Source organism: Cnephaeus nilssonii (assembly GCF_951640355.1).
Source record: "Cnephaeus nilssonii genome assembly, chromosome: 16".
Classification (NCBI taxonomy): domain Eukaryota; kingdom Metazoa; phylum Chordata; class Mammalia; order Chiroptera; family Vespertilionidae; genus Cnephaeus; species Cnephaeus nilssonii.
The window spans coordinates 48,582,060-48,599,349 of NC_137087.1; the positions used below are offsets into that span (position 1 = coordinate 48,582,060).

General features: G+C 44.3%; 1 protein-coding gene across 5 annotated transcripts in view; it reads right to left on the minus strand.

Annotated features, from left to right (window-relative positions):
* The window catches only part of SORCS1 (sortilin related VPS10 domain containing receptor 1), a gene marked incomplete at both ends in the record, with an annotated part of 468,623 nt that overhangs the window by 37,375 nt on the left and 413,958 nt on the right, over nt 1-17,290 (minus strand). For all 5 annotated transcript variants that reach the window (XM_079793712.1, XM_079793713.1, XM_079793716.1 and 2 more), the window contains 3 exons: nt 4,822-4,945; nt 7,796-7,929; nt 15,598-15,784. In XM_079793712.1, coding sequence (XP_079649838.1) covers nt 4,822-4,945; nt 7,796-7,929; nt 15,598-15,784 — 445 coding nt within the window. The remainder of the gene's footprint in view (nt 1-4,821; nt 4,946-7,795; nt 7,930-15,597; nt 15,785-17,290) is intronic.

Here is a 17,290-nt window from a genome sequence, read left to right on the forward strand (position 1 = left end):
TGGTATTCCTGTCTCACTCAGTCACTGGTGGGCATCTGCCCATGGAAAGTGTGGCCTTGGCCCCAGCATGGTGCTGGGTTTCAGAGTACAGCCCAGAACCTTAACTCAGCTCAGCATTTGGCATGTGGCTCCACATGCATGTGGAATACAATTTAGCAGATTCTTGCCACAGCCCCCTCATTCCACACAACCCACCAGACTTTCTCTGCTGCCTCATGGCTTGCAGGGGCCCCACTCCAGGCCCCTGTCCTTCCCTGGGTTTCTCAATCTGCCCGCATTAGCACCATGCTTTCAGGCATGAGCACCTCAACTTCCTTGTCATTCAGTCTCTCCTGGGAGAACCCCCTCCTACCAGCCACATTGGTATCCTCCCTTTCACCAACTCAAACACCCTCCATCATGTGACCCTGCTTGTCTTTCTCATATTTCTTGCTACTTAAATTATTTTGTTTTTATTGTCTGTTTTTATTGTCTGTGGAAAGGGGCATTGTATTACTGGCTCTATGAAGTAGTTTCCTGTTGATGGTGGCCTTTCAATTCCTATCTATAAGTCATTTAATAATTAAATTTTTCTGTTGAATAAATAAATGCATGAATTATAATGCAGGCTCTCTGTAATTTCTACATTACTATTTAACAAACATTTCTGGACTTAAGCACTTCCTTGTGGTTGGGTGTTCAGCAACAAGGGCAATGCTGCTGCGTACACATTCAGGAAACATAAACACCCACTTGCATTTCCTAACAATGCTAAAGACTCATGGGACACAAGCTTTCATGACCCCTACATTGTAAGGTGTGCATTAGTGGCAGTCCAAAGATGTCTATTTTCAGAGCTGGTTACCAATATGAATACCCCCAATGTCGGTTCTGATGGAGAGCAGTGAAATGCATACTAATTAGTAGCCTGGCCGATGGCAGTGCTAGAAAATCACCTGCTGAGTCCTAACTTTTCACTTCAAAGACATGTTTATGTCATTTTCACTTCCCCAGAACCTCTTATCAAACTGTAGAAACTTCATCTAAAAGGGAAGATGTTTATCTTAATAAAAGGACACAAATGAGAAAAATGATGAAGCTCCCTCTGAAATTACTTAGCATGTTAAACAGCAGGGAGTGGGGGGGGGTGGCTGAGCAATGTTATACTTTACTTAAGTTCATTCAACAAATAGGGGATGCATGTGGGAGGGCTGAGAAGGGTAAACATCAATAATACATATGCACATACACATCCACACATATACATACACATATACATACATATCTATAGTAGCTGCTGAGAAAGAGAAATTCTACATATTCACATATTCTTTGTTGTATTAAAGAAGTAAACCAGTGCCCTGAAGCACATTAAAGGAAACAATGAAAAGGAGATTTTCTTTCCTCTGGTCTATTATGCGGCTTTGGGTGGATAATCTTTCCTCTGTCTACTTCCCAAATATGATGCCTCCTTCAGTGTGACCACGATGGCCTTAATGTTTCCCTCAACTTGACTGCATTCCAGACAGGTTCCTTCCTGACTATAGGTCCCTGACCTCCCTTTTCTAAGAGCATTTACTTTGAAAATCTTGCGATTGTAAATTCTTTCTCTGCCCCTTTGAGGTATAAATCTTCTATAAGCCATGAATAGCTTTCTCAAGGACCAGGGAGCCATGCCTTTGCAATGTCATCATCAAGAAAATAAGACCCCTACCACTGGGGGTGGGGCAGGAGCCTCACTTTCTAAGCACCAATTAGCAAACACTGATATCCTAATTACATTAATAATCCCCCAAAGTCCTCTAGTACTTTTCTACTAGCTCACCCAAGAGTGTAAACATTTCCCGCCTTTTGTTTAGGTTGAGTTAAATCTTGCCTAACACCTTCTGCTGCAATTTGCCTTTAATATGTCAAAAGTGTCATTAAAATTTTCTAGCCATTCATATGCAACTCTGGACAACTCATTTGCCTAAAAACAAATTAAAGAAGTGTGATGGTTCAGGGACTTAGTTAGAGGAGGGGAAACCACTTCACCTTTTTCAATGAAGATAACCCATCTGAAGGGCTGGCTCTCTTTTGGATTATGCCTTTCAAGGAGTTTTAGGAAGAGGAGCAACTAAGTCGCAAAGGGGTGGAAAGTGGTTAGAAACGTTCCCTCTGAATTCAGTCTTAGGCTCTGTTTACTATACTTACCTCATATTTTCTCATTTATAAAACAAGGATAATTATAGCATATTTCTCATAAGCCTGTCTCAACTCTGTTCAATAAAATAGATCATATATACCAAGTGCTTAGAACAGATGCTGGTAATGGTTCCATCAATGTTAATTACTAGCACTACCATCATTATTGGATCTGTCACTGAACAGCAGAATAATGTTAAGTCAGTAATTTGCCATTTCTGGGCCACAATTTCCTATTTGCAAAATGACTAGTTGGACTGTGTAAGCCCAAAGAATACATAGGGTAGGTTGAAAGTTCTCTCTATAGTTCTAGTAAGAAAATATCTGATACTCTTAACCAAGGGGACATCTGTGGGAAGAATGGTTCAGTGCCCCTTAGTGACACCTGTGCCATCCAGGAAGATGAGAGAGGAAAAAGAGCATCAGATGGAAAAGACACGAGGGCCAGCGCGGTAGGGTAATCTCAGAAGCACGAGTCCTTGGCATGGATGTTCTGTGTTGGAAGCCCAGTTCCACCACTTACTAGACAGGACAAGTTATTTACCCCTCTGCAAAAAAATGAGAGTAATAAATATACCACCGTAATTAGCTAGTTCTTATTAATAGGAAGAAAGCTAAAGGGAGGTCACACATTGCCATCTGGGCAGCTTTACCAGGAAGCTGCAACTTTACACTCCCCAGAGAACCACCGGTTCATTCTTTCCAGATCACAGGGGGGAGGGACTGGACAAATAGGGAATGGATGCATGAGCAATAAAGTTGGGGTGACATAGGGAAGGTGCCTGTTGGTCTAACCTGGAAGCAAAAATAATTGGCTAGAGGAGGAGGGGCCATTGCAAGCCCGGGAAAATTGGGGGATACATAATCCCCCGTACAACGGAATACTTCACTCTCTTTTGGCTCTCTTGTTCCTCTGGCTTGGCTCCTGCTTCCTTGCATTTACTCATGTTCCCTCCATAGCCATGTGGCAATGGGCTGATGGACTGCAGCTGGGAACACAAGCTAACCTAGCCTGGGCTATGCAAATATGGAACAGGACCTTGAGCAATGGTTTTAATCCTAGTGCTGCTAAAGACACAGCTGGACTTCTTCCTTGACTGCACAAAGGAAAATGGGACCTTGGAAACTCACGGATGTAATTTCATACAACTAAAAGCCACTCATTCTCCTGTGCGAATCTCAGAAAATTCCTTTCTTGTGAAGTGGCAAGAACCCCACATTCACCAACAATAGGTGGGGTTGCAGAGAGCTCACCACCAATAACAATAGTATCACCTATCCTATACTGGGGTTGTTATGAGGATTCAATGCATCCCAGGGCATAGAAATGGGTAGAGAAGTAAAAAGAAGCAAAAGTTTTCCTCCTGATTGGACTCTGGCTGGGCCATTGCCTCACTGTTGGGACCTTGTGAGGAAAATCACAGCCCTGGTCTACTTTCACTTACTATTGGGCTTATCAATTTCCTGGCAGGGATGGGGGGTTGGGGGAAGAGGGAGGGGACATTATGAAACCTAACACCCAGCTATGCATGGAATATCCTTCTCAGACACGTTCCAAGTTGTTTACAAATTACTTTCTGAATTTGAAGGTCAAGTTGGCAAGATGAGAAATGAGAAACAGAACCTGCATCAGAATCAATTAATTCTGGAACTGGAACAATCGATATTATCTGAACCACCAGCTGGTTCATCTATCTATTTATCTATCTATCTATCATCTATCTATCTATCTATCTATCTATCTATCTATCTATCCTCTCTCCCTCCTTTCTTCCTCCCTTTTGTACACTCTCTCTCTGTACAGCATTTACTTTTCCTATCTTCTTTGAAATTCTTTTTTAATTTTAATTTTCCATACTGCATATGTACCACTTCCATATCAACAATGAAAGTTTACATTTTTGTTATCCACTAATAACAATGCATCCATCTGAATATCCTATGCAGAAAAATTTTTCCCAAATGAGCTCAATTTGTATAAACTGTTTTCCCAATCTCCCATTTACAATCAATAATTCCACCTTTCCAGTTCGGTACGTTTTCATTCCATCGAATACTCTGGCCATATTCAACTTCCCCAATGGATTACAAAATTACAGTGACTTGTTCAAATCAATATCCAGTCTATGATATCTGCCTGTGATGACCCTTCCATCTCTTTTAAAATAGCATAATTTTTATGATACAGATTTGTGTAAAATATTTTCAGAGTATTTAGATATTGATAGATTCCTTTTAATAACCAAGACTTTTAACGTTGAATTTTATAGAAAGCCTCAATATTAATCATTTTCTTTTATAATTGGTTTTAGCTATTCAAACACCACCAAAATGCCAAATGGAATGAAAGAGCCTTACACATAATGAAGCTCACCCTACCTAAGGTGAGTGAGCGAATGGACACTCTATGTGCACCAGAGCCACGTTGAGAGAAAAAACAAAACAAAACAATAAACACTCTGAGGTCATGTGACTACTATTTTGCTGGTGAACCACATCTTCCCTAAATGAGGAAACCAGACCTGACTCAGCTCTTTCTCAACCACTGTCCTCTGTGCTCTGGTTAGAGGTCATAAGCTGGATGGCCTCTGGCACTCTTGTACTGAGTAACCTCTGAGCAGGGGGGCAGCGATGAATCAATGAAGACAGAGTACTCACCATACACTGCAATGGTCTTGGTGTCTTGCAGAATGGCATTCCCAGCTGAGACCTGCACTGTAATGGTGTTCATCCCTTCAGAGGTAAACTTGAATGATATGCTGCCCTCCAAGGTGATCAAGGGCTAAAATAAACAAAAGCGTGGAGTAAGGGCAAAGCTATATATACATATTGATTTCAGAGAAGAAGGAAGGGGGAGAGAGAGATAGAAACATCAATGGTGAGAGAGAATGACTAATCTGTTGCCTCCTGCACACCGCCTTCTGGGGATCAAGGCCGCAACCAGGGAATCAAACCCTGACCTCATGTTTCATAGGTTGATGCTCAACCACTGAGCAACACTAGCCAAGCCAAAACTCTTCAGTTACAGATGAGACAGCCATCAGCAAGCATCTTAAATCAGTGGAGGCTCTTTCTGGTGACATCTGACTCCATCCATACCTCCCCATCATCTCAAGTCTAGACCAGAAAGGGGCTATAGAGCCATGACCCCCAGCAGCCCTGCCCATGCCTTCTGAATTTGACACTTCTCTTCTGGCACCATACTGAGGGCTGGGAAGACTGATATGTTGTGCTTGTTGGTGGGATACATGTGTCTTTATGAATAATCTACTCATATTAAGCAGATCCTTTCATTCAAGGAAATATTCAGATCAGACCAAAACAGAGGGCTCGTATGAAGCCAGATTTAAGCAGCAGTCACTGAAAATCTACAAGCTGCCAGTTGTTTATCTCCAGGGTATACTAGTCATAATAAATTGCAATGGAACACAGCAACCGTGAACACCAAAACCACAGTAGTTAACAGGAGTGGCCTGGCATGCCTGGGCTTCCTCTGAGAGGCCTATCAGCACTTCCTGGAAGCAGCTTCCATGGAAACAAGTACTAATTGGATGGTGGTTTGAGGACTCAAACAAATAAATAAATAAAGACAATGACTTGGAGCAGTGCCTGTGCTACAATTGGATGCCGGGGTCCTGAAGGAAAAGATGATTAGCCTATGACCTCCATCAACTCACTCCCCGCAATCGTTCCTTTCCTGTCTTTTCTTAACTAATTTTAAAATCAAAATTCATTTAATTCCCTGGATGGCAGAGGGAAGATGTAAGCCAGCATAAGAAGGTTGCTCAGCACGATCTATTGAAAATGTGGTTTTCTGCTAAAAGGTAAATAATAGGAGACAGAGAATAACATTGTTTTGGACTTTCACCTTCCAAGACAAGCTAGCTTTAAATAACATAGATTTCTACTCTCTCACTGTGGGTCATGTACTCTCAGTTTGGGCTGAATTTACATGTATAGTTTCAGAAGTAATAAAAAATGGGCTTCTTTTCAGCTGAGTTAATGTTAATTGTAGAGATGAGAGATTCCTTCCACTGTCAGGCTTGTAGCAGGGCTAGAGAGGGGTGTTTATCGTTGGCCTATGCAAAATTGTCTGGAGTTAAAGCCAAAGTTCAGCTCTGGAGTCGAACATTATTTGCATTAAAATAAAATGCATTGCATCAGAACAGTTAAGTCATCAAGAGACAGGGACTCTGCTGGATAAAGATGGGGCTTCCAGTCCAGGACAGTCTGTCCAGTGCCCTGTGCTGGCGGACACTCTGGGGCCTTAGTGCTCCTGCCGAAATTTGTAAGCAAATTTTAATTTATGAGAATAGAGTGAGTTCAAAACTAAACCAGAGCTTGCGGCCAGGTATAAGGAGAATAAGAATCCGTGTAGGTATCAGAAGGCCTTGGATCTGAACTCTGCATGAAGCAGCTGAATGGGATTGGAGCGGGCCACTCTGTCCACCTCTTCCTCACTCTTGTTCATCTGCCAAACGAAGGACTCAGAGCAAATGAGGTGAAGGTCTCTGCTGGTTTAAAAATGGCTGCTGACTTTTGATCACAGGGGATGTTTTGGGAAAACAGAAAGGGTAAAGCTGACCTAAAGAAGTTGGCATGTCTGATGCAGGGTGAGGAGGCCATCTGGGGGGCTGGGTGGTAATGGGTGTTGGGGAGCCCCGGAGATTTGGTTGGAAAGTTTGTAAGAAGGACATTCTGAGAAAAGGGAAGTGTGCTGAAGGCAGCCTGCCCTGTTTATTAGAATTCCGACTTAGGGGAGTGCTGAAGGCAGTGCCCCTAATTATTCCTTGACCTTTCCAAAAAAGTCTGTGCACTTGCAGACCCCCGGGTGTTTACTGGAATCCTTATGCTTAATCTTTGGGTGTCCTTGCTTAAAGGACACTGCAAACACATGTGCTCTCCCAAGATCACTTATCCTATTGATTGTATCTAAAAGATAAACTTTATCTCAAACTGCTGTTACAATAAAAGCCTAAGGAGGCAGGTGATGGAGGCTGCCTGGTTCCTTTAGTCAGGCAGTCCCTTAGCCCTCTCTTTCACAGCAAATGTTGTGTCAGAGTAAACATTCATCTATAGCTCAGGTTCTGCTGGTCAGCCCCGGCAAATGGGCATCTGTTGCTTTTGTCTGGCCCGTATCCATTCACCTCTTTTCCTTTTGGGGACCATTCCCTCCCTTGTCTTGGTTCATGTGGTTCTCAGGAGGCTGACTTCCACACCTCTTTCCACCCCAGCACTGTGACCAAGACCTGGCCAATCATAGACCATTCTAGGACTTGTGTTAGAACTTTGGAGAAAGAGTTTGTTTTCTCTGCTGAGCTGTGAGGGTGTAAAGGTTGGGCTGCTGCAAAGGGTTTCAGCAAAGGAATGTCCAACTAGAGAAGGGCAGCCACACAGAGGAAGGCAGAGGCAAGAAGTAGGGGGTGGTGTGGTGAGAGAAACAGAGACAGGCAGAGAAACAGACAGAGAGACAAAGAGACATATTGATGCTTTAAGGGCCTATGGGCCCTGAGGCTAGGAACCCCCACCCCTAGACTCGAGTTTCACAAGTCATCTCATTCCCTTTCTGCTTCAGCCCATTAGAATTGAGCTACCACCAGCCCCCATGCGTGTTGTTTCCAGCGTGACCCACCTCCGTGTTGTTCCCATACCACCACACGTAGGTGAGGGTGCCCACTTGGCTGGGCCACAGCACGGCCGTCGCGTTGACCTCTTTGTTCTTTGTGGTGACAAAGGGCAGGGCCAGGTGCACATGCTCCAGGGGACCTGAGGCACAAGAGGAGAGAGGCGGGATGGAGAGGGAAGCACTTTCTCTGCCCGACCCTCTCTGCTCTGGAGAGAATACGTATGACTCATTCTGATGCCTCCAGAACACAGCAGTCATGTCCCTGAGAAAAGTGCTCTGGAGCATTTGCTACGTTGGAGAAAAGGATATATTGTGAATAACTACATCTCAGCATTTTCCATTTACCGACTTTCTCAGGCCTAAAATGTCTGAGTTGTTTACAAGTTTAAAAATTAATAAATAATGTATGAAGTTTTAAAATGAACAGGCTTAATAGGAGGTTTCACAGGGAAACAAAGAGTCTTTGCAAGAGGTTATATCCTTGGTGATAAGCCAGGATTGTAAAGCACCTGGTTAGGTAAGCATGGAACAAACTGTGCTTGGTGATGAGTTAAGCTTGTCCAGGACAAAGGCATGCCTGAGCTCTCTGGTTCTCAGCTTCTCAGGACGTGCTAAACTAAACAAAGGATGATGCTATTGATGGAGGCCCCTTAGACCAGAAATCTTGATCAAATGAACAAATCCACAAACATACCAATATCCTCCTCCTCCTCCAGAACCACTCAGACCTTTCCTAGGAACCCTGGCCTTCCCTTTGAGTTGCTGTTCCCAGGAGAAATCTGGTTTCCTCTGAGGCTGAAAATGACAGAAATCTATCATCTCCACCATTATTCCACGAGGTGGAGAAGAAGGGGGTGCCTCGGGCCTTTCCACCTGCTCATCACCGCCTCTTCTTCTGCTTGACCTTTACATGTGTTTCCTGGTATACGGTCTCTGGCCTTTTCTCCCTCCACATGCTCTTCCGCTGAGTAATATCACCCACACCCTGACCTTCAATTGCTGACCACGTGCTAGGGGCTCCCAAATCACCTTCTGTACTCCAGACTCAATTAGCAGCCAAAGGGTTCTGAGAAATGCATGATTCTTCCTCATTCTATATTCTCTATCTGTCGAATAAAACCAGTGTTTTTCCAGGGGAGCAACCAAGAAGTAGAAAGTCAATCTAGATCGCTTATTTCTTACCTCCCACATCTATTTAGGCAACCATTTATTTGGTTTCAGAAATATGTCTCCACTAGAGCTCTTCTCACCCACCCCAATCCTGCCCTGATTCATGCACTAACCACCCCCCCGACACACACACACACCTGGACCATTACCACTCTCACCGACTTCCTGCCTCTAACCTATCCCTACCTGATCCACCTGCTGCCCTACATGTTTAATGCCTGCCTCCCTCAATAATACATAAAAGCACCCAATGCCAGGTGTCTCAGCACCTAGAATACAATGTATGCTCCAGGGTGAGGGTAGAGCAAGAACATGGACCTTGAGGGAGAGGTGGCTCTCCATGTTGGAGGAGTAGGAAGAAAGCCCGAACAGCTGCAATGCAGAGATGGAGGGAAGGAGTGGAAGCCAATGAGATCTAAAAGGTATTCAGGACACGTAGCATGTCAGCCTTATAGGCCTTGAACTATATGTGTGTGTTTGTGTAGCTTCATTCTTGCATGTATCTATATTACATATGCATACAGAGCATGGTGATGGTGAGGTACCTTCTCACCCTCCAAATATTGCTCAGAGGGATTTTCCTAGAAAGCCACGTGGATTATGCCATTTACTTGCTCAAAATTAAAACCCCCATTCCCTAATCATAGTAACAATGATAGCTAACACATACAGGGAACACAGGCTGCCAACTTTGGGAGGATAAGAGCCCCGTGCATTTACCTTTATCAATAAGGCTCGCACAGTTTCCAAGACGTAGCAGATACTCGAACGTTCGCTGGGTAACAAATGATATAATTTCCTGTCTGCTTTTGTCCATGCTTCTCTCTCTTTACAGAATTTGAGGCTTTGTGACCAGCATACACAATAGAATTGATTTTCTGGCTTAGAAACCATACGATAGAAAGTCGTTGGTCATAAGTCAGAATGGTTCAATGAGGTGATCAAAGGCAGCACTACTGAGGGACAGCTGTGCACCACACATTCTGCTAATGGCTTTTTATTGCCCTTTCATCCTTACAACAACCTCACGGAGCAGGCACTACCATCATCCCCATCTAGAGCCCAACAAACAGAGAAAGGTGACCTTCCTTGATTCCAGGGTGTGAACTAAAGCAGCCCGATTTCAGAGCCCATGCTCTGCCAGCTGAAATTGCTCGATAAAACTCTCCCATTTTAACAAAAGAGCTACGAAGAGTCACTAGTTACTGATGATTTAACTATGGTCCAGGCACTAGAAAAAGAACTTGACACATGCTCACAGATTTTGCATGGCTCCTGCTAGTCCTGTTTGCTCCAGAAGGCCATGCCATGTCCCACCCCACGGCCTTAGCTTTTACACCTTTCTTATGGCACCTGCCAGATTTGCAGGCTCAGTTCCAGGGTCCCCTCTTGTGCACCAGTGTTCTGACTCCCCAGATCTGAATTACATGAATCCGCTGGAATGCAAATACTAGACCAGCTCTGTTAGTTCCATTCTAAAGGGGTTCGTTTTCTTGGTCTCTGTCACATAGGAGCTCTTAACAATATTTTAAAGTCAGAACACACAGGAGGGATGATGCCTGCATATCCTGTTAGTGACAAAACTGAATCTTGTTACTAAAATATGGTCATCCATTCATTGAAATAGTTTTTGAGTGCTACCGCGTGTTGGGCATTGTTCTCAGTGCTGGAACACCTGGTACTAGATGGACCTTGTGTGTTAATGAGGGAGACAGGCATGGGGTCGGTGAGAGAGTGCTGTCTTTGGTAGGCTGGCCAAGGAAACTATCTCAGAAGAAGAAACATTTGAGCAATGACCTGAATGAAGTGCAGGAGGGCACTAGGTGTCTATTTGTGGTGATCTGGGGTGAGGAAAGAGCAAGTGCACAGACACTGGGGAGAGCGCCTGGCCTCCATGTGTGAGGAATAGCAAGAACGGGCTGCAGTGCAGATGGAGGGGACTGGAAGCCCCTGAGATGTAAGAGGCATTCAGGACGCTCAGCATGCCGGCCTTGTGCACCCTCAAGTGTGCAAGTGTGTGCTTGCATGAACTCATTGCTGCATATTTAGACGTTCCATGCTCATACGAATGTGTGCTATTTCTTTCAAACTCCCACATCCTCTTGTATTCATTTACTTTTTATGTGTCGAATAGACCGAATATACTACACCTACTTCCTGCTGCCCCAAAGCCTACTCTTTAACATCTCTTTTCTGCACACAGAGTGCAGTCTGCCCTAATGGATCTTCGGAAGTGAACCTCCAGCCCGTGGAGGCCCCAGTGGGCTTGCTGCACCAAGACAGGAGCTGAACAAGCTGGCTGATGCCTCTCCATCGCACAGGTGCCTGCAATGCTTCAAAGGAACGGCAGGTGGCAGTGTGGCATTCCATATGAATCTTCCTGGCAGGGTGGCAGAGGGGACTGCAGAATTGTGTGAAGGAGGTTTCCCTGCTCTTTTCTTGTTTAGCCCTCCTGTGCTTCATGGAACAGCTGGCATCTGACACTGGACATCGTGTGAGTGTGAGTGTGTGTGTGTGTGTGTGTGTGTGTGAGAGAGAGAGAGAGAGAGAGAGAGAGAGAGAGAGAGAGAGTGTTCTGGAAACCTCCTCTGACCACCAAATTAAATATTGTGTATGCATCATATTTTTGTTTGTCTGAAGTGTTTCAAAATCCACCAGAAGAAACAAAAGCATAAAAGTATAAAGATGAGATCCTAAAACAGAGCTCCTTGAACTTCAGCAAGCATAAGGATCATCCTAATATGTTCAAGCAGGTTATGCTGCCACACTTGCGGGAGTTCTAATTCAGTGGGTCTGGGATGGGGCCTGGGACACTGCATTTTTGTCATGTAATTTCTGGGCAGGTGACTCATTAAACCACACCTTACAAAATCCAAGGATGGCATTTGCTGGCCAAGATCATGATCTTGTGAAAAGCGGCAAAGCTACACAGGATCTCAGGAAACTGATCACTAAGATGGGGGCAGAGAGGCACCTGCAAAGGGCACCTTTGTAAGGAGGCAGCGGAAGAGAGAGGTGTGGGAAGGACTAGGAAATCCACTTCATTTCTTTTACCTGCCATTCTGCAAATTTGCATTTTTCTGTGATTATTTTCTCTGTAAGACTGGCTAGCTAGGGCAGAGTTCTGAGCAGAAATGTGCATGTCCTCTAAATTCTCTGTCCCATCTAAGGCACTCCTGGATGCACCTCAGAGGAGGGGGTCTCATTAGTTTGCAAACAAGCAGAGCACAGTGAATACTCCCCCCAAGGGGTTTAGGCATTTAAGGCTTCAACAGATTACCCAGCCTACCCCACCCCCATGCCTAGCAACTTTTCAGCAGGAACATCCATCCTTTCCCTTTGTTTCTCATGACCTTTGCTAACGCCTACTAAAAAGCCTTTGATTTGAAATCAAATCACGTGTGTGTGTGTGTGTGTGTGTGTGTGTGTGTGTGTGTGTGTGTGTTCTAGATGGGCAATGGGGGGAGAGTCCCAAGTGGAGGGAGGGTGAGTCCCAGGTTGAGGGAAGGGAGTTGGGTGAGAAGGGCAGAAGGCAGGCCTGGCAAGCAGAGCTCAGAGTTGCTGCTGTGAACCCACTAAGTCCAAGTGCATATGCTCCTCTGTGATCACTGACTCTCAAGCTTTACTAGTGGACAGGGCGCAGCAGATCAGACTCCACAGAACCTTTCAGAAACAAACTGTGCTCAGAGAAAAGGAGCGAGTGGGCCAGGAGTTCAGGGGCCAGGAGTTCAGCCACTGGACCTCCCAACGCCCCACTCAGTTCATGTTCAGTTTTTGTATTTTTTTTCTTCTAAATGCCAACTCCTACCCCACCCTGGCACTGTGACACCAAAATACCCTTCAGGTTTGAGATTTTAGGAAGTGCGAGTCAATGATGGTCTTGCCCTGACTTCCTATTAGCTTAAAAGAGTGTCAAAGTCACAGAACTTCTCTGATCCTTGTTTTCTCCACCTGAAAGGGCCCATGCTGCCTGCCAGGGTGTGAGGGTAGAGGGGTGGGATAAGGGAAGGCATCCCTGTGCATAGTAGCACACACTGTGGCTATGGCGTTTAGGAGAGAGGCGCCCAAGAACACAATGAAAATGCTCCTGACGTGAGTTTTGGATGGATGTGAATTAATGAAAGTTATAAAATAATCCTCTTTAATACTGTTAATACAAAAGAGTTAATTTTTGTCTCCAAGGCCAAGTTTAGAAAGGGGTTCCATTATATGAGGCACGCTAATCCAACCACTTAATCAAAAATGAGTCTAACAAAATTAAAATCAGAACACAAAACTTTCCATTACAAATCACCTTCCACCAAGGTTAAGGTCAAATCATTTAGTGGCTCAACTAGGCTAATGAGACAAAAAAAAAAAAAAATGCAAGTGAACAGAGAAGCTCATTTCGATTAGCAACTGTGGCTTCAGCAACGTTGGATCTTTAGCAGAGGCCAGCTCTGCTCTGTGTATTCTTGCCAGGATTTAGCAAACCTGGGAGAGGGCTGGGGCACGGAGGGACCCCTCAGCGATATGATCATTTATATGGAGAGAAAGAATCCACGGGGCAACCAGGAGGGAGATCTGTGGACGACTCTGTAAGAGACCAGGAGACATAAAGCTACTGCTGAATTTTAAATCAGTATTTACACGTGGTTAGAGTACTGTAGCTGTTTCACCCATATATGGGATGTGGAATAAAGCTACTGTGATTGCTAAGGAGAATAGCTCTCTAACAAAAATCCCCCTTACAGAACTGTGGACAATGATAGGCAGCTAGGAAGGCAACCATTCTCAGCAAATGTGTTGTCACTTGGTAGCCAGTTATCTTAACAACCAGTGCTTGTGTTGTATTTTTTAAAATTTTATGATCATTCCTATGATATCATCACTTGCGATTATTTGTTGGTAAGAGGCAACTCCAGAAAGCCTGAGTAGACAGCTGAGGAATGGCAGTCAGCAGGAAGGGAGCCTATGAAGTGGGTCTTGAACCTACGTCATTGCCTAGCAAGCGCACTGCTTCTAACTTCAATATGCAAGCTCCTTCAGGACAATCTGTAAACATGTGGAAGGAGGAGAAAGGCTGATGGAGACTTAGTTCCTCAAACCCCGAGCCACTGTTGGCAGTGACCATAACCTTAACGATCAAGAGCTGGGATTTGAGGCAGGTAGGCCTGAGTCTGAAATCTGGCTCTGCCACATGGTAGGTCTACAAATTTAAATGGATTATTTAAACTCTTGGGACCTCACTGTCCTTTGAAAGTAGGATTTCCAATAGTGCCTGCTTCACAGGGTTGCTTTGAGGACTGAGCTTGTACACATAAAGAGCCTGTCTAGCACAAAGCCCGGCACACAGTAAGAATTAAACATTTTTAAGTGAAAAGAGGGAGGTGGAGCTGGCAGCCTGGGAACCTTGTAAAACTTTGCTTAAACCCAAGGAAGGCAGAATGTCTCTTCAAAGGCCCTCTGGCATGAGGTTCCAGAGAGAAAGATGAAGAGTCACTGATAGAACAGGATTCTTCAGGAGCCCAGCAATCTCCTGGGGACCCCTAAACAGTGTGACCTCCACTGGACCACAGCAGGTTAAAAACATTTCAGTCAGTACATTCTGCACTCAATTTGGTTCAATGGGCACAGGGCAGGTGAGAGGCATGGGATATTGCCTGGCTTTAAAACTCTTGGCCTAGAACTTGGAATTCACTTGAACAAGGCCATTCATATAAAAGAGCTACAGTCATTTTGATGTAAACTCTTTCTCTAGGAACTTAAACAAGTCCTTTACCTCTGTGGGAACATTGACAAACCTACTATAAAAGGCATTCATGGCACCGTTATTACTCAACACGCCTGAGGAGTTGTCATGGACTCATAAGACTTAGCGCACCCTTAGATCCCTCAATGGGAAAAAGCATTAACATTTCTTGGAGCTGTTTCCTAGTGTAGTTTCCTTATCATTGTTTACACTCTTTCCCTCTATACCACCTTCTCCCTAACAACAAACCATCCCCAGACCAGGGAACACCTTTTTAAAAAAGGAGCAAAAAGATTAAATAGAAGAGAGAGAGAGAACTCATGAACAACAGTGTGGCAATTGTGGGGGAAGGGGGATGGGGGGAGGTGGAGAGGGAATAGGGGGATAAATGGTGATGAAAACACAAAATAAAAACATTTAAAAGAGAGCAAAACTCTAAAGAATATTAATAGTGAGATATAATGTAGGGAAGAATAATCAAAGGGGGAGAAATTCCTTTACTGATGCTAATTATCAATGCATTAGATTGAGCCACACATGTGGTTTGTTTTCAAACATTTCTGACCCCCCCCCCAAAAAAAAAAATTCATATTCAATCAAATAGCTTAGCAAGTTGCTCAGGCCAAGCCCGCAGACATAGGGATTGTATCTCGGGTGCCCAGGTACCTCAATGAGGCCCAGTAAGTGCAATGAAAAAATCTGAAGCAAAGCAGCGTCCAAGATTATTCAGATTCCACTCCCTGATTTCCTTCTTACTTCCTCCTCACTGGACTCTCTTATTCTCCCTTCCCCTCCTGCTACAATGTAACTAACTAGTAAGCTTCTTCTAGATATGACATTTTAGATCATATTTTAAAAGGACACGATATTTAAATGATGTCATAAATCAACAACAGTAATAACATACAAGTTACATGTAAGTACAGGACGGCGCTGTCAGACCCGAGACTGTTGTCCACCCGCACGGTCACTCGGAAAATGCCCACATTGTGATAGACGTGTTTGATCCCGTCTTCCATGGAGCTGAGGTTGACATACGACACTGCGATGCCATCACCGAAGTCCACTTGGATGAACGTCCTCTGAACGTCGCCCTAAAAAACAGCCCAACGTCAGAGGAAAGGGGGTCTGTACCAGGGTGCTTTGCTCGGGGGCTGGGGTTTGTCCTGGTTGCTGGCTCAGGAACAATGGCAGCCCCGGCTCCCTCCCGGAGCTGGGGGGATCTGTTTGTGGGTGAAGGAATCCCTGTGACAATCTGCCATGGCCTAGTGGCTCAACTGAAGGAAAAAAAAAAAAAAAAAAAAAAGCAAGTGAACTGAGAAGCTCATTTCGTTTAGCACCTGTGGCTTCAGGCATTTACTAAAATGGATGTTCTCCAAATCTGAAGGGCAATGACTCTACCAAAAGTTTCCAGGTTTGAAAACTTAAGTGTTTGAACATCAACTCCAGTTTGATAACCAATTCCTCTGAAGGCTTTGCTTACAGGCTTATCATCCATGTGAATAAAAAAAGGTGTGCATAGTTTTAAATAGGCCGCCTACCAGACACGGTCACAGACCACTTCCCGTGTGCTTGGACCCCTGAGTCCCCTCTTCATTTCTGGTTCCCTGACCATGCTGGAAAAAGGATAGGGGGAACCTTGCCTTACACCTGATATGACATTAGGCTCAGCCCTATTATTATTATTATTATTATTATTATTATTATTCACCTGAGGCTATTTTTTCCATTGATGTTTAGAGAGAGTGGAAGGAGGAAGAGAGAGAGAGAAAAACATCGATGTGAGAGAGACACATCAATTGGTTGCCTCCTGAATGCGGCCCCAACAAGGGCCAGGGATCGAGCCTGCAACCAAGGCACATGCCCTTGATGCGGAATTCAACCCAAAACCCTTTGGTCCAAGGGCCAATTTAACCCCTGAGCCACACTGGCTGGTGCAGCTCTATTATTATTAAGATAATGGTGGTTAATTCTTTTATACTTCAGCATTTTTTACTATCAAAATGAACTCATTCTTCACGGAATCTTAGTCTGCAGAGAAAAGCAGGCTTTGTTCATCTAGCTTACAGATGAAGAAACTTCAGTCAAGAAAGGTTTAATCACTTGCTCAAAGTTAACAACTCTAGTTAGCACCAGTCTTGGGATTTGAACCCATCTCTCTGGGTTGTATTTCATTCATTATCCATGGGCAAAGAATTGACGGCTCCTCCAGGCTTCAATCTTAGTATGGCATTCACAAGCGAGATGATTTTGTGCCTGTCCTTCTACCTCCTTTGGTCTATGAGATGGGCATAATGCCTTCCTGTCTTAACTCAACGCACTGTTATAATAGACATGGGAGTGATTACTGATCTGTAAAATTATATACTGAACCAAATGACTACAAAAACAATGCAACTGTAGAAGACCTGCAATGCCCCTTTGCTAAATTTCCTGCAGGTGGGCAGGAAAACATAAGGTCTGATTTATAAAATCACAGACCTGTAAAAAAAACCACATAGAACAAAAGACAAGAACAACAACAAAAACAACCTTTGGGACAACGTTTCTTAGACCCAGCTTCCACCACACACAGCCTATACTTTAATATACTTTTGTTT